General features: G+C 38.5%; 1 protein-coding gene and 1 pseudogene across 4 annotated transcripts; one reads left to right on the top strand and one right to left on the bottom strand.

Annotated features, from left to right (window-relative positions):
* Nucleotides 1-24,204, bottom strand: part of LOC103524901 — a 29,330-nt pseudogene that overhangs the window by 1,361 nt on the left and 3,765 nt on the right.
* Nucleotides 5,853-15,011, top strand: LOC103524902 (zinc finger protein-like 1 homolog). 4 transcript variants are annotated; one of them, XM_017449792.2, is made up of 5 exons: nt 5,853-5,935; nt 6,263-6,443; nt 7,445-7,556; nt 11,260-11,722; nt 14,509-15,011. In XM_017449792.2, the coding sequence occupies exons 2-5, from the start codon at nt 6,342-6,344 to the stop codon at nt 14,717-14,719; spliced, it is 888 nt and encodes a 295-aa protein (XP_017305281.1). In that variant the 5' UTR covers nt 5,853-5,935; nt 6,263-6,341; the 3' UTR covers nt 14,720-15,011. The 4 variants fall into 4 exon arrangements, with proteins under 4 accessions (XP_017305281.1, XP_017305284.1, XP_017305282.1 ...); XM_017449795.1 differs by having other exon boundaries at nt 5,866-5,956; XM_017449793.1 differs by having other exon boundaries at nt 5,872-6,060.

Raw genomic sequence — 24,204 nt, 5'->3', positions numbered from 1 at the left:
TTTTCAAGGTCAGATAGTTGTACTTGCAGTTTTACAGCTTGAAGTAACTTATCACCAGTGTCACTGTCAACTGACATGGTTTGCACAATTTCCCTCAGTTCTTTATTTTCTAATTCTATGTTGTTGAGGAGCATTCGGTAGTCATTGACAACTTTATTATGCTCATCAGATTGTACTTTCAGCAAGGATTCTATATTTTGTTTTTCTTTCCTTAAAACTTCTGCTCTTTCCTCCATTCCTGCAGCCAACTTATCCAACTTACTCTTTTGAACTTTTACTTCATCCATTAGTATCTCATAATTTTTCTTTATATTTTTCTTATTAGACATTTCTTCTAATGATTCATACTTTGATTTGTAGTCATTCAAGTTCTCCTTTACCAGTTTCTGATACATTAGTTGTGTTATCCTTTTCTCCTTTACCAGTTTCTGATACATTAGTTGTGTTATCCTTTTCTTCTGTACCAGATTCTAATACATTAGTTGTGTTATCTTTTTCTTCTGTACCAGATTCTAATACATTAGTTGTTTTATCTTTTTCTTCTGTACCAGATTCTAATACATTAGTTGTGTTATCTTTTTCTTCTGTACCAGATTCTAATACATTAGTTGTGTTATCTTTTCCTTCAGCATCAAGATCCATGGGGTTCACAGAATGTGTTGTTAAGTGTGGTTCATTTTTCCATTTTTCTTGTTGTACAGAGTTTTCAATTACGTTAGTCCTGGGAGGTCCAGCTTGTTTTTCACCACCTGTGTTTGGAGGACCATCTTCTTTGCCTCCCATTGTACTACTTGGAATACTATTGTCAATGATCGTTTCTGTATCATAAACTTCATCCTCAACATTAATCTCTGCATCATCTTCTTCTGGCTCTTCTCCCCCCTCTTCTACACCTGGTCCACTATTGTCTGAAGATGCTTGAACATTTTCAGAAAGCTTTGTTGAAAGTACAGAGCTTGGTGATTCACTCATTTGTATTGGGCTTGTTGATACCTCCAGGTGGCTGTTAGAAGGCGTTGGGTTAATGGAATCTATGTTTGTAACTGATGACATGGGATTTTGTACTGCAGATTTCTTTGTTGGAAATATTTTATATTTGTTCCAGAATTTGCGCCGTATTATATAGTATTTTTTATCTTCTGTCATTACCAAGTCAAATTCATCTTTTTGCTCAATCACATAAACCTTAGTTTTGACTTTCAAACCAACCTGCTGTGCTGTTCCTACCACAGCTTCACCAATCACTTTTGTGCAGTCTGGAAAACAGGCAAATTCTTTCCTAGGATCTTCATCACCACTGCAAGCACTTATATGAAATAGGATAAAAACCAGTATGCTTCCAAGTATGGCTTTGCAGAACATAATGTAACTGTTGAAAAAAGAGGACTGAAACTAGTCATTCAAGTTTTTTGTGAGGGCTATTTCTTTTTCCTCAAGTTCATTGATTTTACTACTGAGGACATTCAATTTACTTTTCTGAGTTTCATTTTCTTCCTTCAACTTATCAAAGTAAACTGATGTTTCATTTTTATCTTCAAGAAACATATGAAAAAACTCTTCAATTCTTGGAATTTTTTCATCAAAAATATCAAAATTTAACTCAAAGGCCCTCTTTCAGAAATCAGATAACCATTGATAATACACAAGTGGCCTGTGGCAGCAAGTGTGGACGTTCAAAGCGAAATCTCTTTGGTTCAGCCATCAATATATGAAGATATAGATATTTGATAGTATTAGGTATAATTAAGGTTGGAACTTTAACTAGCTTTTGAGTATTAACAGAAAAAAAATGTATTTTAAAGTTGAAATAATGGCAGTCTAAATAATCGAGGTTCTACTGTATTAAAAAATGAAAACCAATGATAATCTTCTTCTTTTTCTTCGCCTTTTCCCGTGTAAAGACGGGGTCGGCGTTTTTCGTCAGCCCTAAATCAGCCCTAAGGTGATCGCTTTTGGGCTGGCATTTGGTTTTGGCTCCAAAATTTTACGAGTGGATGCCTTTCGCACTCAACCTTTGCTATTTTTTCTTTAGCAAGGGAAATTCAGGCTGGTATACTCACTGTTCATAGTCCCCCAGCCAGACTAAGCTGGTCTACTCCCTGTTTAACGTCCCTCAGCCAGACTAAAAGATAATAATAATAATGTATAGTTGAGGAAAACAATATTTTTTCCGCATCCCAAACTTCAATGAATAAAAACAATACAAAATATTTATATATGTGACTTTTGGCACAAGATCTCTGGAATGGCAATATGAAAACCCCATTATGTTAATGTTCTCATATCGAGCATCGTTGATTAAACAAAATTTATTGATGTGAGAGTTCATTGGAAAAACAATGGAAAAATGCACACTGCAAAACATACACATATTTTATGGGTTTGCGAGGAATAAAAATGCATTAAATAATCATATTTGTAATTTTCTATTGGATTTTCAAACAAAATAAGAAAGTAGGATAAAGCATATCCACTAAAATGAGGTTATTAAGAGGAGGAGTGTGTATTGCAAGCCGAATGAGAGAAAAACACTTCTGCTGAAAACCAAAGTAGGTATCTACATAGATCATTATCTACTTATAAAGCGATGCAAATCCTGTACTAGTCCATCCCACCGAAAAAGGCAATGTATAGCAAAATAAATAACCATTGTTGTGGCTGAAACCAATTGAAGTGGCTGAACACCTGGGCCTACCAGTAACAGATGGGGATGGAAGAACCTGATGGAACTTTGGCTACTACAACAACAACAACAACAACAACAACAACAACAACAACAACAACAAATACCTAACCATTAACCTCAGTGGTAGTTGAAACGTTGAAACTATCACACCTGAGACTACAATTGACCAATCAAATGCCTTGAGACTATGCTTAGCACGAACTTAAGAGCCAGCATTTTGTTCATAAATATGGGTGTACGACTGGGTTTGGATCGGAGGGAGAAATGATGGTGCTGTTAAGTCAAAACCGTACCAGACAAAATAAACATTTTTTTTTTTTCAAGAGGTTTGATAAAGGGAACTGTATCTGCTAAGGTCTCAACGTCCCGAAATCAGACTACACTGCACACACAACAAAAAGATTTGGGAACTTTTCTACTACGGATTACGAATATAGTCAAGGCTTCGGAAAAAAAGTTACACAACTTGAATTGAACAAGGGATTATATTGATTATTTCGATAGGTATCTATACGATTATGCTAATGATATTGAAAAGAACACGATATTACCTTGTAAAACATGAACATGAACAACGTGTAAAACACGCGTAATGTGACACCCATTGGAAACATTAAGATATCACATTCTCTACCCAAAATATAGAACCCAATACTTGAGTTCGTAGAGGTGTACCTACCTATAACTATACAGGGTGTCCACCAAGAAAATGTGAACTTATACAGGATGGAGTCAAACTCAAACTGAAGTGTATGGATTTTGAATTAGTTAAGGGATCGCAAGAAAATTGAAACGGAGGATGAAAGTTGAAGACAAAGGCGAAGAATGAGAAAAAGAAGAGAAATAGGTTTTGTAGAAACAGAAGATTAAAGAGGAGGAGAAGAGGAAGAACGGGAAAAAGAAGACGAAGAAAAAAAGGAGATTGCAAAAGAGGAGAAGAGGAGGAGGAAGAAGAAGGAGGCGGAGGAGGAGGAGAAGGAGAAGAAGAAGAAGAAGAAGAAGAAGAAGGAGGCGGAGGAGGAGGAGAAGGAGAAGGAGAAGAAGAAGGAGGAGGAGGAGAAGGAGAAGAAGAATAAGAAGAAAGGGAGGAGGAGGAGGAGGAGGCGAGGAAGATTTATTCACAATTTCTTTCCTCTTTCTATTTCTAGACCCACCTAGGCATAGGCACTCAGGCACTCATTATTTATTTATGTATCTATGTTCCTATTTTAGATAAGTTTTGTGGTAAACTAGGTAGAATTTGTAAAACAAAACTGATAGACTACCGTCCTTCTTCTTTTCCTCCTCCTCTTTCTTCTTCTTCTTCTTCTGCTTTTTTTACTGACGCTGACGACACAAATCCACTTAGAACTGTTTTAATTAAATTATGTTAATTGAATATAAGTACAACCTAGATTTATAGTTCATTCGAAATCGAAAGTCGACTCGACACCATTACAGAAAAAATAGCAAATAGCACAGAATATTTATAAATTTCATTAACTTGCTGCCTAGTCTAACTAGTGCCTACCCTACTACAAAACCATTACAAAACAAACAGATAACAGTAAACAGATGTTTTCTCCATTAACTGTGGCCTGATTGGCTAGTGATACGTGTTGTAATCTGGGGCTCTTGTATAATAGCCGTATTTTATTATGTGACTTTTCAGATTCAACCAAGAATATTTTCAACTTCAACACCCTGACTGCCAAAGCATATTCCATTGTGATTATGATTACACTAATTACTCACAGAAACCCATGTAACTTCCATACTCATGTCGAATTATACTCATATTTCAAAAAGAAGACCTAGAACTGTTTTTGACATGAATTGATAACATTAGGCTACAAGGCCAGAACTGACAACAGCCACTTGCTCTCAATCCTCTGACAACACGCTGTATGGGGATAAGTTTTTATTGAATGTAATGAGAGACTACTAGTAGGTATTTCAAGGGTCTCATATATGTGTGGGTGCATGGATTGGATTGGCATAAGCAAACATTTCATTTGTTTAAGTACCTACCTAACTACTGATTTACTGACCATTAGGAACTTTCATGCCTACAATACATGGGATTTTATATATATTTTATTAATGTTGGTTTACTCACTACCTACTACGTTTGTATAATTATGTCAAAATAGGTCTGTAGATGAATGTTTTAATCAATCTCTTATCAGATAAATTCAAAACATGAGAAAATACAATGGTGTTGGGACTTTTTTAGGGCAATACTTACAAGATTAAATAAACAGTGGAATGGACATCCTGCCTTTGGTTTGAAAACAAAATGATTGCCGTAAAGTCAATGCGAGAACACAGAACACCATTGGATAATAAAAAAAAAATGATTTTCCAATTTCCAGAACCAGAAATGCAGAAATATAAAAAATAAAAAGAGATATTTTAGAGATACTCGGTTACTCGTCGGGTCGCGGTCGGTTGTACATGTAGTCATGTAGTGATTATGATTACACTAATTACTCACAGAAACCCATGTTACCCGTGTATTAAAACATCTCCCTTGACATGAAAGAAAAACTCTTCAATTCTTGGAATTTTTTCATCAAAAATATTATATCGATATATATCGATATATTTTTTTGGCGATATATCGTCGATATATCGACAACTATCCGGCGATATATCGGTCACCCGTCCCAGAGAGAAATGCTGGAACAGCCGCCTTCCTGCTCACCAGCAGGCTGCCAAGATGACAAAGGGTACCACTTGTGGAGGAGCAATATATGAAGATATAGATATTTGATAGTATTAGGTATAATTAAGGTTGGAACTTTAACTAACTCAAAGGCCCTCTTTCAGAAATCAAATAACCATTGATAATACACAAGTGGCCTGTGGCAGCAAGTGTGGACGTTTAAAGCGAAATCTCTTTGGTTCAGCCATGTTGAATTCAAAATTTGTCACATAATAAAATACGGCTTTTATTTCGGTCCGTCACAAATAAAAAAATACGCCTTTTAGGAAGTCCCTTTTGAAGTTTGAACTCATTTGTGAAGTTAGCTATGAATTCGGATTTTTTTTTTTTCTTGTAGTGGTAGTGGTAGGTGGCAAACTGTGGTGGGGATAAAAAAAGTGACCACAGTGGAATATTTTGGATTAGGAAAAATTTCCATTTCACATAAATAAAATACCCCTTTAGCTATGAATTCGGATTTTTTTTTTTTCTTGTAGTGGTAGTGGTAGGTGGCAGAATTTTCTCATTTGTGATAAGAATAGAAGTGGAAAGTCCAATCCAAAGTACTGTATAAGGGCTAAAAGGGAAAGATAACACCTAAAACTTACTACTTACCCGTTAAATCTAACCAGAGATAGTTCAGGAAAAGTACCAGGATTAAATACACCAAAAATACCTAGTGAGATAGGTACATATTTATATGTAAGAGATCTTGAGGTCTACTTCTGAAACAAAATCAATGTCCGCACTCTACTCTTTAACTAATGTACTTAAAATAGTTTGATTTTCGAGAAAAATAGGGATTTTAACTAGAATAATATTACAAGAATCACAGTTACCTACTCTTAAGATTAATTTATTGACCAATTTTTCTGTTTCTTGTTCTGCAGTCTGCAATTGCAACCTCCACATTTTCTAATACTTCATCTATACTATAACAACACCCATTTACTGTGAGTTAAAGACATCATGGGTTTGTGTAAATGCCCCAAGAGAAAAGTTACAAATCAGTTCTGCTATGAACACAGAGTTAATGTATGTGAATATTGTATGGTCACTAATCATCCCAAGGTATGTTGAAACCAAAGTTCTTGAGTAAGTACAGCCTAGCAGTAAAGAGATAAATGAATGGGTAAAAGGCAGAGTGGACTATGTCCAAAAATCAACTTTCTGAGTTATCTAGATTGTTGGAAAGAGAGCGAAAAGATCTACTTTTTATATTGGTCACAAACTTCACTTTAGTATTAGAGTAATGTTTTATGTAAACAATTTTGTTGTCAGTAATTCTGCACCATTACCAAAATGGGTAAGAGATTCAACTGTCACATTAATTTCACCCCTATCTATAGGTAGGTACCTACTTGCAGTAATAATTCTTGAGAAATAATTTCAGGGTTGCTATGTGTGCAATAAATCATGTTCTCTTTAAGGATAAACTCACTTATTCCAACCTACACCTATTTTGTGTGTACCTACTTCATCAATATTGAGATTGCACAGTGAGGTGAATATTGGTCAATCTGTACCTATCATTCAAATGCACTTGCAGTAATAATTCTTGAGAAATAATTTCAGGGTTGCTATGTGTGCAATAAATCATGTTCTCTTTAAGGATAAACTCACTTATTCTAACCTACACCTATTTTGTGTGTACCTACTTCATCAATATTGAGATTGCACAGTGAGGTGAATATTGTGTGAGTTTAGGTCAATCTGTACCTATCATTCAAATGCAGTCTACCCCTAGATTAGTGACGCTGAACTATAAGTATTAGTCAGGATTTTGTCAAAAAGGGGGGGGGACTGAGAGTCCAAACAGTAATGTGCTAGGGGGTGGATGATCCAAATTTTTGGAGTCTAGCTTACATTAAAGGAGAAAAATGAAGCTCAAGGAAGGGCCCCTTGGACCCCCTCAAAATATGGGCCTGGTATCATGTAAATATGATTGAAATGTCTTTATCTTATAACTTGTAATGTCTTGAAAATAATGAAAAAATAATAATAATAATAATAACTTGAAAATTGTCTTGTAGAAAATTGACTCAGGGGTAAATTATTATTTTTTGTTTCAGTGTATAGTACAGTCCTATTTACAATGGCTTGAAGACAGTGACTATAATCCTACGTGTGAGCTATGCAGAAAGGATCTGGCTGCAGAGAACTGTATCAGACTGACATGCTACCGTAAGTGTAATCTAACCGTTCATGAGTGCATTCTTGACAGCAACTGTAAAATCTTGAAATTCCTATTTCTTAAAATTTTGAGATCACAGCAGCTAGGTTCTTTGTCTGGCTGGGGGACGTTAAACAGGGAGTAGACCAGCTTAGTCTGGCTGGGGGACTATAAACAGTGAGTATACCAGCCGGAATTTCCTTTGCTAAAGAAATAGCAAAGGTTGAGTGCAAAGGGCATCCCACATGTAAAATTCTATAGCCAAAACCAAATGTCAGCCCAAAAGCAATCACCTTAGGATTGATTGAGGGCTGACAAAAAACACTGACCCTGTCTGTACATAGGAAAAGGCAAAGAAAAAGAAGAAGACAGCAGCTAGGTACTCATTATAAGAGGCCTAAAATTGATTCTTCTGTAATTTGCCAAAACTTTTGCAGAGGGTTTTTATCACCTTTCTCCACAAGAACATGGGTATCACCTTCAGTGGAAACCTTGTACTTACTTATGCCCAAAATTTCAAATTTTCAGGAGAAAACCAGTGTCAGTGATACAGACATATCCTAAGTCGTTCTGTTTGGTGGAACAGGTCGACTATTCACAAAACCTCTCCACCAAGTTCTATCATTAAATTTTTGTTGGTTTTCAATGAGACTGGGATTTTGATTTCTTGTGATGATATCTTTGTTGATCTGATCATTCCATCTCAGTCGTGGTCTACCTTGCTTTCTGGTTCCTTCTATATTCATTTGGTAGTATTTTTTAGGCAATCTATTCTCATTCATTCTTCTTACATGTCCATACCATTTCAGTCTTGTTCTCTCCACTCGTTCTTGCAGTCTCTCAACGTCAATCCTCTTTCGAACATCCACATTTCTTACTCGATCTCTTCTCGTCTTCCCAATCATACTTCTGAGAAATCTCATCTCTGCAGCTTGCAGTCGACTTTCTTCTCTGGCTTTCATCACCCAGTGATACAGGGTCCGGCAGAAAGAACGGACGGTTTTCAAAATCATGCCAGTCGACTTTCTTCTCTGGCTTTCATCACCCAGTGATACAGGGTCCGGCAGAAAGAACGGACGGTTTTCAAAATCATGCTACAGAGTACAGAGTCAATTTTTAAGCTAGAGTAGTGATTTTTCTTCTAAAATGTACAAAACATTACAAGTTTTCAGAATATCTGGTCATTTTTCGATATTGAATTTTTTTTGTGGAGCACAACGTTCGCCAAAAAATCTCCATGACGCTCTTCGAAATTTTTCAAAGCATAGTTCGCAATTTTCTTCCAATGGCACTTTTCGAATTAGCTAGGGTACTTTGCTTATCAATGTAGACTCTGTCCTTATTAAGATTTGTCACTGGGATTGAGATCAGGAGGCCAAGTCGGGTAGTCCATATGATATCACTTTTCCTTAGAATAAACGCTTTTTTCGACCATAGAATCATTTCAAGTGTGATAGGAGCTTTATCTTGTTGAAAACACATGTATTTAACATTTATGATACCACGACAAAGTTATTGCACAAGAAAATTAAGTATCATGGTGGGCAGAGTGGACTATGTCCAAAAATCAACTTTCTGAGTTATCTAGATTGTTGGAAAGAGAGCGAAAAGATCTACTTTTTATATTGGTCCCACTTGTAAAATTCTATAGCCAAAACCAAATGTCAGCCCAAAAGCAATCACCTTAGGACTGATTGAGGGCTGACAAAAAACGCTGACCCTGTCTGTACATAGGAAAAGGCAAAGAAAAAGAAGAAGACAGCAGCTAGGTACTCATTATAATAATTAATTATGCAAGAGGCCTAAAATTGATTCTTCTGTAATTTGCCAAAACTTTTGCAGAGGGTTTTTATCACCTTTCTCCACAAGAACATGGGTGTAAAACATTGGTATCACCTTCAATGGAAACCTTGTACTTACTTATGTCCAAAATTTCAAATTTTATTGTGTTATCCTTTTCTCCTTTACCAGTTTCTGATACATTAGTTGTGTTATCCTTTTCTTCTGTACCAGATTCTAATACATTAGTTGTGTTATCTTTTTCTTCTGTACCAGATTCTAATACATTAGTTGTGTTATCTTTTTCTTCTGTACCAGATTCTAATACATTAGTTGTGTTATCTTTTTCTTCTGTACCAGATTCTAATACATTAGTTGTGTTATCTTTTTCTTCTGTACCAGATTCTAATACATTAGTTGTGTTATCTTTTTCTTCTGTACCAGATTCTAATACATTAGTTGTGTTATCTTTTTCTTCTGTACCAGATTCTAATACACTAGTTGTGTTATCTTTTCCTTCAGCATCAAGATCCATGGGGTTCACAGAATGTGTTGTTAAGTGTGGTTCATTTTTCCATTTTTCTTGTTGTACAGAGTTTTCAATTACGTTAGTCCTGGGAGGTCCAGCTTGTTTTTCACCACCTGTGTTTGGAGGACCATCTTCTTTGCCTCCCATTGTACTACTTGGAATACTATTGTCAATGATTGTTTCTGTATCATAAACTTCATCCTCAACATTAATCTCTGCATCATCTTCTTCTGGCTCTTCTCCCTCCTCTTCTACACCTGGTCCACTATTTTCTGAAGATGCTTGAACATTTTCAGAAAACTTTGTTGAAAGTACAGAGCTTGGTGATTCACTCATTTGTATTGGGCTTGTTGATACCTCCAGCTGGCTGTTAGAAGGAGTTGGGTTAATGGAATCTATGTTTGTAACTGATGACATGGGATTTTGTATTGCAGATTTTTTTGTTGTAGATATTTTATATTTGCTCAAGAATTTGCGCCGTATTTTATGGTATTTTTTATCTTCTGTCATTACCAAGTTAAATTCATCTTTTTGCTCAATCACATAAACCTTAGTTTTGACTTTCAAACCACCCTGCTGTGGTGTTCCTACCACAGCTTCACCAATCACTTTTGTGCAGTCTGGAGAACAGGCAAATTCTTTCCTAGGATCTTCATCACCACTGCAAGCACTTATATGAAATAGGATAAAAACCAGTATGCTTCCAAGTATGGCTTTGCAGAACATAATGTAACTGTTGAAAAAAGAGGACTGAAACTGACGCTGCGCTTTTTTCGACCATAGAATCATTTCAAGTGTGATAGGAGCTTTATCTTGTTGAAAACACATGTATTTAACATTTATGATACCACGAAAAAGTTATTGCACAAGAAAATTAAGTATCATGGTGAAAAAACGCTCTAATTTCAAGATAAGCGCAATTCCGTCATTTTCTCCGAAAAGGTTGCGCCTTATTACAGTCAATTTCGCCGTTCGCGACTCCAGCCGGTTCTATGACCCTCTCAAAGAGAAATAGTTGCTAGTGCCTTCCTTGGGGATTGTTTTAAGACCAATAACTCCAGTTTTGGTCATGGGAACACTGCCATGAGGTCGAAGTTTAAAATTAATACAAAATATCCTCCGAGTAAATGTCAAAAAACACAGTTTTTCTAAAAAGGCCTCTGCAACCAATAGACGATGCTCCGATTTCCGCGAACCCACTTTTTTAAAAAGTCAGACTCTGAGGAACACAACGATACCAATATCACCAGTTTCTGACAAGTTTTAACGAAGTTATAGACAAATGAAAACCGTTTCTTCTTTCTGCCGGACCCTGTATAAAGCAAGAACTTTAATTTTGAGATTCAAGACAACATCACTATTTTTTGTGTAGTTAATACCACTGTTGATGTTCCAAATTGTTTCAGATGTATATCACTGGTCCTGTTTGAATCACTATGCACGTCAGCTACCTTCAACAACAGCTCCTGCAGGTTACAAATGTCCTCAGTGTAAGACTGGTCTATTCCCCCCCAACAATCTGGTGTCCCCTGTAGCAGATGTGTTACGAGAGAAGCTTTCATCTGTTAACTGGGCTCGTGTAGGACTAGGTCTTCCTCTTCTTAATGATGAAGTGGAGCACAAGCCTAGCATGACTAGTGCAGCCAAGAGTTTTGTGCACACATATAATAAATCTGTTGAGCCAGCTGATGTTTACACAAGTGGGATGTCTGTGCAGAATACACGCCGTGTATATCAATCAGTGGACATTGAGGAGGTACCACCTTCCCACCATCACCATCATCATCCAGTAGCACCCGTGTCCAGAGATCATGATGAAAATAAATACAAGCGACGTTCCATCGTCGAGTGGATTTCCAGGTGGTGGATGTAAGTTATTCATGTATTATGATAATACTACAAGAAATAGCTAAACAGATCACTGGTGATTTTTTTTTTTTTTTTCCCCTCTCAAAAGGTTTCATAACTATAACTTCTGGGTCTTATTGTCATGAAAGCAAAGAGAGAAAGAAGACAGCACCTTAACGACAGGTGTGCTACTCTCCAAACTTAACAAGGTGGCTTATGGTGAGCAATGTGTTTGGCATTTGGATGGTTGGCATTTCGTTTCATAGAATTGGATTCTAAGGCGGCGACGCGCGGCTGTGCGCTACTAACAGTCGTTCGACTACGCTTGTGCGACATCTCTGAAACCTCCGTGTTCAAAACATTACTTCGTTTGAATTTATTGCAACGTGTATGGCAGGAACTGCCCAGTTTTTGGACTGAAAGAAAAAAGTGCGTTTTCTGACGTACACTTTGCAACTAATTCGTGTGAATTATCATAACATGAATAGAATTATCGTAACGTGTCCCTAAAGGCCTGTTCTCATTTGTCGTTCGGGAAAAAATCGTGTCGCTTGTAGTGGGAACACTCTTTAATCCGTTTTTTTTTTTTTTTTTTTTTTTTTTTTTTTCCCTTCCAATTTTTCCCTCTACAATTTAAGTGTTTCTATTTTTTTCCCCGTTTGTTCAAGTCTGTGTATCTATTTTGTGATAAGAACCCAATGTCTGTGTGTATATGCAAATAAATATATTATTATTTAACTAAAAAAAAGCATTCCTAATCTAAACTGTAATCAAATTACATTGGTCTTAATTAATTCCGCCGTTTACCTGTTTACACGTTTGTACTGTAGACTTATGTACAAGGTGTTACAATCAAATAGCCGCATTTGAAATGTAAATAGTTGTGATTGTCATAGAGAAGTATTATTAATATATGAGTATTTGACTGGGACACCCTATAATCTCGTACACGTTTGTATAGTCTTGGTGCGAATAGGACACGTTAGCTTGGAGAGTAGCGCGTCTGCCTGGTGGTCGCGGGTTCGATTCCCGCCCGGAGCGAACTTCATCCTAATCAGATAAAGTTCGTTCTTGGAACGGGTGCTTTCTTCCTATATCCTGTCTTTCTCTCGATTTCGGGACGATAATACCTCCGAATACAGGTACTGTTCATCTTTTTTTTTTTTTCTTCGCCTTTTCCCATGTTCAGATGGGGTCGGCGTTCGAGTCTCAATCAGCTTTAGAGTGGTCGCTTTGAAGCCAACTGGTTTTGGCTAAATGAAATTTTCCAAGTGGATGCCCTTTGCACTAAACCTTCGCTTTTGATATAGGCATAAGGAAATTTGGACTAGTCTACTCCCTGTTTATAGTCCCCTAGCTAGACGCTGATCTACTCTCTGTTAATAGTCCCTCAGGGAGACTCTCTCTATTAAAAAGAAGAAAAAAGGTAGGTCCATAGGTACACCCTAGTTCACAAAGGGTACAAGTAAAATTTTTTGCGAAATCGAGTTATGTGTTAAAATGGGTTAATGAAAGGTTTATAAACATACCTCGGTATGTCTAGGTATGTTTATCTTCGTAAAAATGATACCTAGGTATACCTAAGTATCATTTTTACGAAGTATCGTTTGTGCTTTCATTAACCCATTTTAACACATAACTCGATTTCGCAAAAAAAATGTCACTTGTACCCTTTGTGAACTAGGGTGTACGTATGAAAAACACTTACTGGACTTAGCTTGTGTGCCAGCGTGGCTCCCACGAGGCCTGCCCCCAATCCTGTAGCTCCCATACCCAACATGTTGCTTCCCCCGTGATGTGGGCTGTGATGCCCCACGCCATGATGGTTGTTATGTCCAAATGCCTGGAAATATAAGCACAACATGACAACTGTGGACTTAGGGTGCCCGCATTATATTGTAAAAGGTAATAGACCAACCTCAGTGATGCAGTGGTTAACGCGTTGGAGTTTGGATCTGGAGGTTGGTGGTTCGAGTCCAAGTCAAGTCATAAAATTAATCTAGATGTAACGATTGGGGAACGATATTTGTGACAAGCATTCGAGTATGCTTGACACAATTAAAAACACCTTTTAGGTATAGGGTAATTTAAAGTTTTAAAAAAATGTTATAAAAGGTAATGCAATACAAAGTGAAAACTAATAGGTAATGGATAACACCAAGACAATTTTACCTACGTATTAATATTTGTGATTTGTGGACTGTTGCATGTTATAGGTAGGTAGGTGGGCACCTAGCACCTACCAACAAAATATTATTGAATCCCTGAACCTCCATACAAAAGTCGACACCATTAATTTTGTTATTACTACATGTGCATATACATAGGTAGTTACGTACTTTAATTAATAAATTAATGATTGAGAAAACAATGCCTAAATCAAACTTGAAATTAAGTAGTATTAAATAAAACAAAGTACGGATGTATTAAATAAAAACTTGCAAGTATTAGTGTGTAAAATAGCTCTTATTGTGATGAGGTGATTCCACGAAATAAACTTCCCCCGCCGGGTTGACATAGGCAAGGTTGGTAAACTAACCTTGTTTTTAAGTTACCAGTCCCATGCCAAACTGTAGAAACAATATCCTGTCTCAACTAGTCTTGTCTCAACCCAACCCAGTACATAACCACAACCTTAGAAGAGGAGAAATCGTCTCATTTTTTGAAAGGGAACTACATTTAAAACAAACTAAATATATTATTTCCACACTATTGTCAAACGACATGCATTCCGACACTCAAATAAGCATCATTCAATAGGATAAGGAAAGTCGTGTGATGTTCACACCAGATTTTTTTCATTTCAGGTCAACTTACCCCTCCCGGGCTCGGTCTCTGCACCCCTCACGACAACATCTATACCGTCGTTATCTCACGCTTTCTGTGCTTATCATCATTGGACTTATCACTTTGATCTTGGTGTTCAATCAGCTCGGCCATCTGGGCACGGATGGTGATCCGAACTTCGACCCGCTAAGTAATCCAAACATTCATGTCAAGAATATCGCTCGAGAGTAAGATCAACCCCGTGAGTGTTAGGTACGTACAGTAGAACCTCGATTATTTCAACTAACTGGGACTGAGGGTAGTTGAAATAGGTAATTGAAATTCCGTATAAAACAATGAAAAGGTGGGGCAAAATTTTTAGATAGAAAAGAACAAAATGGTTAATAAAAACCCAATTTTGAACTGATTTTGGGGTTGAAATAATAGAGAGTTGAAAATGGAGGTTGAAATAATCGAGGTTCTACTGTACTAGGTAATTCCACGTACCAACATTCAAGGTCAAATTCCAAACTAAAATACAATTCCTGTTCACCATCATTGATGGAGTTATTCCTGGAAGAAGAAAACGAGGCAGACCAAGGAGACTGTGGGAAGAAGATATCCTGGAATGTCTGAGGCTATAGGCACACATGAAGAACTCAAACATCTAGCGGCAGATCAAGACTCAGACAGAACTGCAGTATCATCAGTTTTGGCAACCAACGTTCAAGTTGTCGCCCATCAATGATCTATTTAACAACTGCAATGGAACACGTAAACAACACGTAGGTAAACAACTCGAATTGAAAATATAAATGGGTAGTTTTGTACAATGTAAGTATTTTTTTTTACCTTAAAGCAATGTGGTTCACACAGGATGACAAGGGAGAAAGGCTGTCCTCTAGTGAACGGCATGTAACCATGTGCCTCTTCTCTCCCCCATATGAGTTGGGCGATGGAATTCCGCACGATTCTGTTCTGAAGGAGGTCAACATTGATGTGAAACGCTACGTCGTCTCTAGGTGACACGTTAGGGCCACACTGGACGTTAACGGCGAATCTGGGAAGTGAAATGCATAATAGAATAGAATGAATATAACTTGTTTATCCTGCTCGAATGAGACTAAAAAGTCCCTTTACCCCAGCAGTCTAAAGTCTAAACAAGGTCTCGTTTATTTTATGGGTTAAATAACATAGTATAACAAAATTTTAGAACCTTGTTTAATATAGTGTGTTGATTTTTGAAATTATTATTATTATTTTTTTTTTTTCAAGAGGAAATTTGGCACATCCACTAAAAATAATAACTCTCTGTTTACGTGAAGAAGTTGTATTTGGGGTGAACCATCTTCTTCACCACACCTCGCTCCTGGTAGGGATAGGGCTCTTCCAGCTTGGAGAAGTCGTACTCACCCACGCGGATTTTGATTTGTGACGTGAGCAAACTGAAAGGAAAAAGGCACACTGTTTTAAAAAATGACTTAAAAAAAGAGGTTTGACAGAGGGAACTCTTAAGTGCTAGGGTCTTATCGTCCCGAAATTGAAGAGAGAAGGAAGACACGATGGAGAAAGCCAGCCGTTTCGAGAACGAACATTATGCCATCAGAATAAAATCCGCCCCGGGCGGGAATCGAACTCACGGCCTAGCGCTTACAAGGGAGACGCGCTACCAACCAAGCTAACTAGCCTGGCTTTATCTGTAGAAAGAAACTCACTCGTCCACGCAATGTCCAGCAGTGGCAATCCAGTTCTCATTGAGCAAGGCACCTCCACACCTGTGTGTACTCGAGAACCCAAAGAACGACGTCCTCCGCACGGACACCTGCCATGGCCACTCGCCAAACTGAGCGTTCTGTCCGCCCACAATCCGTACCTCGTGTCTGTGTACTAGCGGAGCCTTGCCGCATGCTGTGAATGCAGAAACGGAGAGAAAACTCAAACCATCGGTATAGAAGGTAGTTGCAGAAACGATTTATTTACAGTCAAGTGCTTCATTTCTCGTACAGATTCTCTCAGGAAACTAGGGAATGACAACTGTAGGTTTGTTAGATTTTATCCCTCTGATACGGCAAAAAAATGCTACAACATCAAAGTTCTTCTCTAGAATACCGGTAGGTTTGTGCGTGTGGTAGTACGGTGGATAACCGGGCTGGAAGAATTGGTATTCGTGTTAAGTGTATACTTTTTATTGTTAGAAGGAACTATAACAACGTAGATCCTATAGTCTCGAAATTGGAGAGAAGGAGGACAGGATAGGAAAAAGCCAGCGATTCCAAGAGCCAACCTTTTCTGTTTAGGATAATGTTTGCCTTGGGTGGGAATCGAACTTGTTACCAATTATAGTGAAAGATAGGGTTCGATTACGGGTTCGATTCCCACCACCAACAAAAATTTGTACTCGTATGCTGTTCTCGCGTTGACCCAGGTATTAAATAAAAACTTGCAAGTATTAGTGTGTAAAATAGCTCTTATTGTGATGAGGTGATTCCACGAAATAAACTTCCCCCGCCGGGTCGACATAGGCAAGGTTGGTAAACTAACCTTGTTTTTAAGTTACCAGTCCCATGCCAAACTGTAGAAACAATATTCTGTCTCAACTAGTCCTGTCTCAACCCAACCCGGTAGGTGCATAACCACAACCTTAGAAGAGGAGAAATCGTCTCATTTTTTGAAAGGAAACTACGTCTAAAACAAACTAAATGTATTATGTCAAACGACATGCATTCCACCGTGCACCAGGCTGTTCGACTCACTTTAGCGCCTAGAGCACTCATTAGGCCGGCACCTCCTAAGGCCAGCCCTGCCTTCTCTAGAATACCGGTAGGTTTGTGCGTGTGGTAGTACGGTGGATAACCGGGCTGGAAGAATTGGTATTCGTGTTAAGTGTATACTTGCTATTGATAGAAGGAACTATAACAACGTAGATCCTATAGTCTCGAAATCGGAGAGAAGGAGGACAGGATAGGAAAAAGCCAGCGGTTCCAAGAGCCAACCTTTTCTGTTTGGGATAAAGTTTGCCTTGGGTGGGAATCGAACTTGTTACCAATTATAGTGAAAGATAGGGTTCGATTACGGGATACGGGTTCGACTCCCACCACCGACAAAAATTTGTACTCGTTTTTCGATTACAAATACATATTTCTACGGGTTACTGTCTGCTGTTCTCGCGTTGACCCAGCACCTAAATGGGAAATATTGTGTCATGCTACGACACAGATCACAGGAGTCTAATTGAGTTGTTTCATTGCTACCAAATTAGCGACGTTGAAATCACTCATCTTTTTTCTTCTTCTTCTTTTTTCTAACTATTTTTGAAAATAGGTACTCACGGGTTGTGCATATCCGGGTTGCCCAGGGTTATACCCCGGCTGCACGGGGTAAGGTGCTGGTTGGCAGGGATAAGGTGCTTGCTGGCTGGGATAAGGTGCTTGTTGGGCAGGATAAGGCGCTTGTTGGCCCGGGTAAGGGGCTTGTTGGCCGGGGTAAGGTACTTGACCAGGATGAGGTCCGGGGTAGTGTGCAGACGGAGAATAGGACAGGGCTGCCGGGTTAAAACCCACCTGTCCGGGTATACCTCCCGCGGTTCCGATGAATTGTATACTGGTGATTGTGACTTCACCGTCTATGGCCAAGTGAGAGGCACGCTGCAGAGGCAAACGATGGGACATCTCAGCGAAGTGAGACCCGTTGATGGCGAGCTGAAAGAGAAATGGAATTTTTATTATTATTTTATCGTCAGAGATACCTATATATTTTTTTTTTTTTTTTTTTTTTTTTTTTTTGGTTTTGATCGTCCCGAAATCGAAGAGAGAAGGAAGACAGGATAGGAGAAAGCCAGCCGTTCCGAGAACGAACGTTATCCCATTCAGGATAACATCCGCCCCGGCGGGATCGAACCCACGCCTAGCGCTTACAAGGCGACGCCACTACCAACTAAGCTAACTAGCTGGCACACATCGTCAAAGATAGGAAATTAAGATATGCAGGGACACATTCGAAGAGGATCCACTGGGCAACTCTCCTGTTTCACCATCATTGATGGAGTTATTCCTGGAAGAAGAAAACGAGGCAGCACCAAGGAGACTGTGGGAAAGAAGATATCCTGGAATGGCTGAGGCTATAGGCACACATGAAAGAACTCAAACATCTAGCGGGCAGATCGAGACTCATACAGAACTGCAGTATCATCAGTTTGGCAACCAACGTTCAAGTGTCGGCCCATCAATGATCTATTTAACAACTACAATGGAACACGTAAACAACCACACGTAGGGTAAAACAACTCGAATGGAAAATTATAAAATGGGGTAGTTAGGTATGTACAATGTAAGTATTTTTTTTTTACCTTGAAGCAATGTGGTTCACACAGGATTGACAAGGGAGAAAGGCTGTCCTCTAGTGCAACGGCATGTAACCATGTGCCTCTTCTCTCCCCCATATGAGTTGCGGATGCGATGGAATTCCGCATCGATTCTGGTTCTGAAAGGAAGGTTCAACATTGATGTGAAACGCTACGTCGTTCTCTCGGTGACGACGTTGGGCGCCAACACTGGACGTTAACGGCGAATCTGGGAAGTGGAATGCATAATAGAATATGAATTAATATAACATGTTTATCCTGCTTCGAATGAACTACAAAGTCCCTTTACCCCAGCAGTCTATAGCAAACAAGCTCGTTTATTTTATGGTTAAATAACAAGTATAGCAAAATTTAAGAACCTTTGTTTAATATAGTGTGTTGATTTTGAAATTATTATTATTTTTTTTTTTTTCAAGAGGAAATTTGGCACATCCACTAAAAATAATAACTCTCTGTTTCTCATACCGTAGGTATTAGAAAATTTAGAAGGGAGAAGCAAAGTTGTATCCCTTGGAACCGTTTTCGCATTACTTGACTCTCTGTTTCTCATACCGTAGGTATTAGAAAATTTAGAAGGGAGAAGCAAAGTTGTATCCCTTGGAACCGTTTTCGCATTACTTGAAGGTAGGTATGTAGGTACATTCTTTTACATCCATGCCTAATGCCTATCCAATAAAGGAAAAGTTCGGTCAGAATTTCAGAAAATATCCGCCCTAACCGGTATTCGAACCCAGTACCTCCAGTTTGAGAAGCAGTGCTCTTGACTACTTTGTCACAGAGGTGGGCCTAATCTGTTTTGGATAAAATCCGCCCCCGGATAGGAATCGAACTCGCGGCCTAGCGCTTACAGGGCAGAATCGCTACCCTTCAAGCTAAATGTGCAAATTAGGCTGGCTGTACTCAAGATAGTTTACCTGTTAGAATGGTTCGGTACATTGCCTTGAATCTGAATCACTGTGCCTGGGTGAACACCTCCGGGTATCTGTCCCAAGTATGGAATCATCTGAAACATCAATATGATCATTAGCTTCCTGCCATAGGTAGATTTATCTTCCTGCCATAGGTAGGTTTATCTTCCTGCCATTTTCGGATCTTCTGTGAGACCTCTTCAGCTCAATCTCTAATCTAAGCTGCTCAATCTCTAATCAAATGAATCGGGTTTTTATGGAACGCGACCCTTATCAGAAAGACCGTGATTTTCCCCTGCCTTACCGATAGCTAAACATGGCTAGCAGACAGAAACTCCACGTAACATGCGGTTAATTGGTCAACACCATTTGCTTTCAACCGTGCTTGTTTTTAGAGGTTGTGTGGTAAGTGCGGTTTAAATCGTATTGGGAAATCATATAGGTAGGTAGGTATAAATAGCAGACAGAAACTCCACGTAACATGCGGTTAATTGGTCAACACCATTTGCTTTCAACCGTGCTTGTTTTTAGAGGTTGTGTGGTAACTGGTAAGTGCGGTTTAAATCGTATTGGGAAATCATATATAGGTAGGTAGGTATAAAGTATCTACTAGGTAGCTAGGTACGTCAAGTTTGGACTATAGGTACCTACTAGCTACGTCAAGTTTGGACTGTAGGTACCTATAGGTATCTTATCTCGGTACTAATAAGGAGCACCTACTTCTGAATAAATAGAATATACCTAGCTAGATAGATTTGTTCGTTTTGTTTTCAAGGTGTTTACTGTCATTCTATACCTAAATGATAATGCTACGGTCTTCTTCACTGAAACCGTGCTTGTTTTTAGAGGTTGTGTGGTAAGTGCGGTTTAAATCGTATTGGGAAATCATATAGGTAGGTAGGTATAAAGTACCTACCTACCTATATGATTTCCCAATACGATTGACGTACCTACTAGGTACGTCAAGTTTGGGCTATAGGTACCTATAGGTATCTTATCTCGGTACTTATAAGGAGCACCTACTTCTGAATAAATAAGAATATACCTAGTCAGTAGATTTGTTCATTTTGTTTTCAAGGTGTTTACTGTCATTGTATGTATATACCTAAGTGGTAATGCTACGGTCTTCTTCACTGAAGGGGGTTCTACCTCCACTCGTCGACAAGCTACCCGCCTCCTCACAACAACCTCACTCAGCCTAAATGGGGCTAGACAGCAGAATGCGATTGCCCAAATGGTCATTCAATCGCATTATCAACCATGTTCAACGTTGCTTAACGTTGCTTTCTGGGCCACTGGGAACTGGTGTTTTTACTTACAGGATTATAGATGGGTGGGTACTGCGCCATATTCCTGGCCTATTCTCAAACCACTGGAAGTATCTGGTACCTTTTCTCTGCTGTAATAATATGCTGGATTCAAAAACCTCTTATGAAACGTCACGTCAGTAAAACAAAACTAAAGTAGATATAGTAGATAACTAAAAGTTAGAAGAAAACTAAAGCAGATAACTAGTTAGTGTAGAAAAACGAGATAATTTTGTTAAACAGGGAGGCAATATGGGCTTAAATATTGAAAATTTCTAGGAAATTACTTCATTTCCAACAAGAACACAGCGAAAAAGAATTTAGCGAACGTCTATCACCAGTGACTTCGACAACACAACTAGACTCAAAACTCAAGGTAAGTAACGCAGTATAACTGAATCGCTAATATAATGTTTATAAATAATATTGCTACATCATTATCATTCATGGTGATAACAAGTGAGTCACTATAATGACGTCACGTCAGAATTCTGGTCATGGTCATTATGGAGTAGGCTTGTTGAAGTTGTGACGTCAGTGTTAGACTCATTGGTGACGTAGGGATCTATAGGAATCGGTATTCGACATCCGGAGGAAAAATACGAGATGACTGCATGTTTTATCCATCTATCGCAGCGATTCTCAACCGGAGGACGCGTACCCCTAGGGGTACGCGAGAGACCCTTGAAGGGTACGGAAAAAATAAAAAGGTACAAATCACATTTTAAATTTTGACGGCTTATCAGATCCAGAAAGGTACTGAATTTTGGCCCCAAGTTACTGAACCGACACCGAAGCGAATACAATAGTCCGTCCCTTATACCTTTTTTTATTACTATTGTAATAATAAAGGAAGGACGGACTAAAAAGGTACAAATCACATTTTAAATTTTGACGGCTTATCAGATCCAGAAAGGTACTGAATTTTGGCCCCAAGTTACTGAAGTAGGTAAGTACTGAATTTTTTCAAAAGGTGCTGTGAGTGTGTTTAGAACTGAGTAGTATTGGTACACATCAACCTAGGTATTTGTACCCGGTACTCATTATGATGGTGGCGGGGGTTTGTGAAATCAAACTCGGGTACTCAAGGGGTACGCGGACGAAAAAATGTTGAGAACCGCTGATCTATCATATGTTTTCCAGCAGCCATTGAGGCAATTTTCTACTTCTGGCCCGAGTGCTACGTTCATTATAAATAGATAAGTTCCTGTTCTTACGGTTCAAATTTCAAATACGTACCTACCTATCCAGCCTAGTGGAGCTTGGAGGGTTATCAGCTTGCAGTTTGGTGCGACTGCCTTGTAAGAGCTAGGTCGCTGGTTCGATTCCAGCCCAGGGAGGATTTTATACCCAACCGGATAGGGACGTATTTTTTTTTTAATTTTATTTTAAGAGAAAATAAAAACACTGGGTGTAGGTATAGGTATTTATTGTAAACATGTATATTTATATTATGTAGGTAGGTATTTGAAAATGTGATATGGACAGATTGTAATTTACTTTGTACAAAGTTATGGACAAATTTACAACGAAAAAGCGAGAGCAATAACAAGGTCTACGTCTAACAAAGACATAGGAGCATAATGGGCAAGTATGAAAAGTAACAAAATGATTGTATAAAAAAAGGCAGTGTAAGTAGGTAGGTAGGTAGGTACATATTTATATCTATTGGCTATACAGGAAGGTGGTAAAAAGTAAGGAGTGCAGACTGCAGAGTCGTTCGTGGAATAGGGCCCAGGGGTCCTATAAGATAGGCGAAACTCGAGTCGGAGTAGAAAAACACAAATACCTAGTATCCAGTAATAATAGAAACGGTAAGAATAATGTTAATATTGCTACATCATTATCATTCATGGTGATAACAAGTGAGTCACTATAATGACGTCACGTCAGAATTCTGGTCATGGTCATTGTGGAGTAGGCTTGTTGAAGTTGTGACGTCAGTGTTAGACTCATTGGTGACGTAGGGATCTATAGGGAGTAGGTATGGTGAGTACCTACAACTACAATATTAAATAAGTATTCTTATATTTACAAATTAGGGCCGGGGGCAAAATTTCAACGTCTGAGAATTGAACTAAACTTGCAACTTTTACAAGTAGATAGTAGGTAAGTACCTATAACAAGAGAAAAAGTGACGAGAGTTCAAAGTTTCAAATACTACGGAGTAGGTATGGTGAGTACCTACAACTACAATATTAAATAAGTATTCTTATATTTACAAATTAGGGCCGGGGGCAAAATTTCAACGTCTAAGAATTGAACTAAACTTGCAACTTTTACAAGAAGATACTAAGTACCTACCTATAACAAGAGAAAAAGTGACGAGAGTTCAAAGTTTCAAAGACTACGGAGCATATTAGGAATGCACATTATCATGAGGTATAATACCTAGTCATGCACGCTCTTTTATTCTCAGCTCAATTTTTTTTCATAAGTATAGGTACCTACTCAGTGTATAGTACCTACTTCGAAAATTCCCAAATTTTTGTCCGACTACCCTGATTAAGCTTCAAATTTTGCATTTTGATGCCCCCCTCCCGAGCGAGTTTAGATATACCTCGTATATCGGAATGTGTCTGGGTTCTGGGACCTTATCGTGAACCGATACAAAAATGACCATCAAAAGCGGGGATTAAACCAACGACCCGTCCGCCAAGCAGCCAAGCAAGCAGGACCCGAGTCATCGAGGTAGTAGAAAGCAAGGATTTGTGGGCCCAGCTACATTTATATTAGATGCCTACCTAATACTTCAGGAAATTGTGCTTACATAGTTATTTAAGTATCCGTACCTTCGTTACAATGTGTTAAATGTCAAAAACACGCAGTCTGTTGCTGTTGATAACCTATAATTATCATTTTTTTCCTTGTGGATTGTCTTTCAAGTTGCAATAGGAGGACCTCTAACCTCCGAAAGTGAGTTTGGTCAAAACTTCATACTTTGGGATTTGATGAGGAGGAAGAAAGTGTTGATGTGTTGAGATTCCTTCAAACGGCTCCTCTAGGGGGCAAAGGGTCCTTATGGGTACAGTCTGGGATCACCGACTTTCCATCTTACAATTTTGCAAAAAAAGAAACCTCACAACCAATTGTTAAGCCTTACTGACCTAGTTATGATTCTGAATACCAGCATTTCTTATTTAAGCTTTGGATCAAGTACAG

Source organism: Diaphorina citri, unplaced genomic scaffold (assembly GCF_000475195.1).
Source record: "Diaphorina citri unplaced genomic scaffold, Diaci psyllid genome assembly version 1.1 scaffold124, whole genome shotgun sequence".
Lineage (NCBI taxonomy): Eukaryota > Metazoa > Arthropoda > Insecta > Hemiptera > Psyllidae > Diaphorina > Diaphorina citri.
The sequence above is the reverse complement of the archived record's forward strand: the minus strand, read 5'-3'. Positions and strand labels throughout refer to the sequence as shown.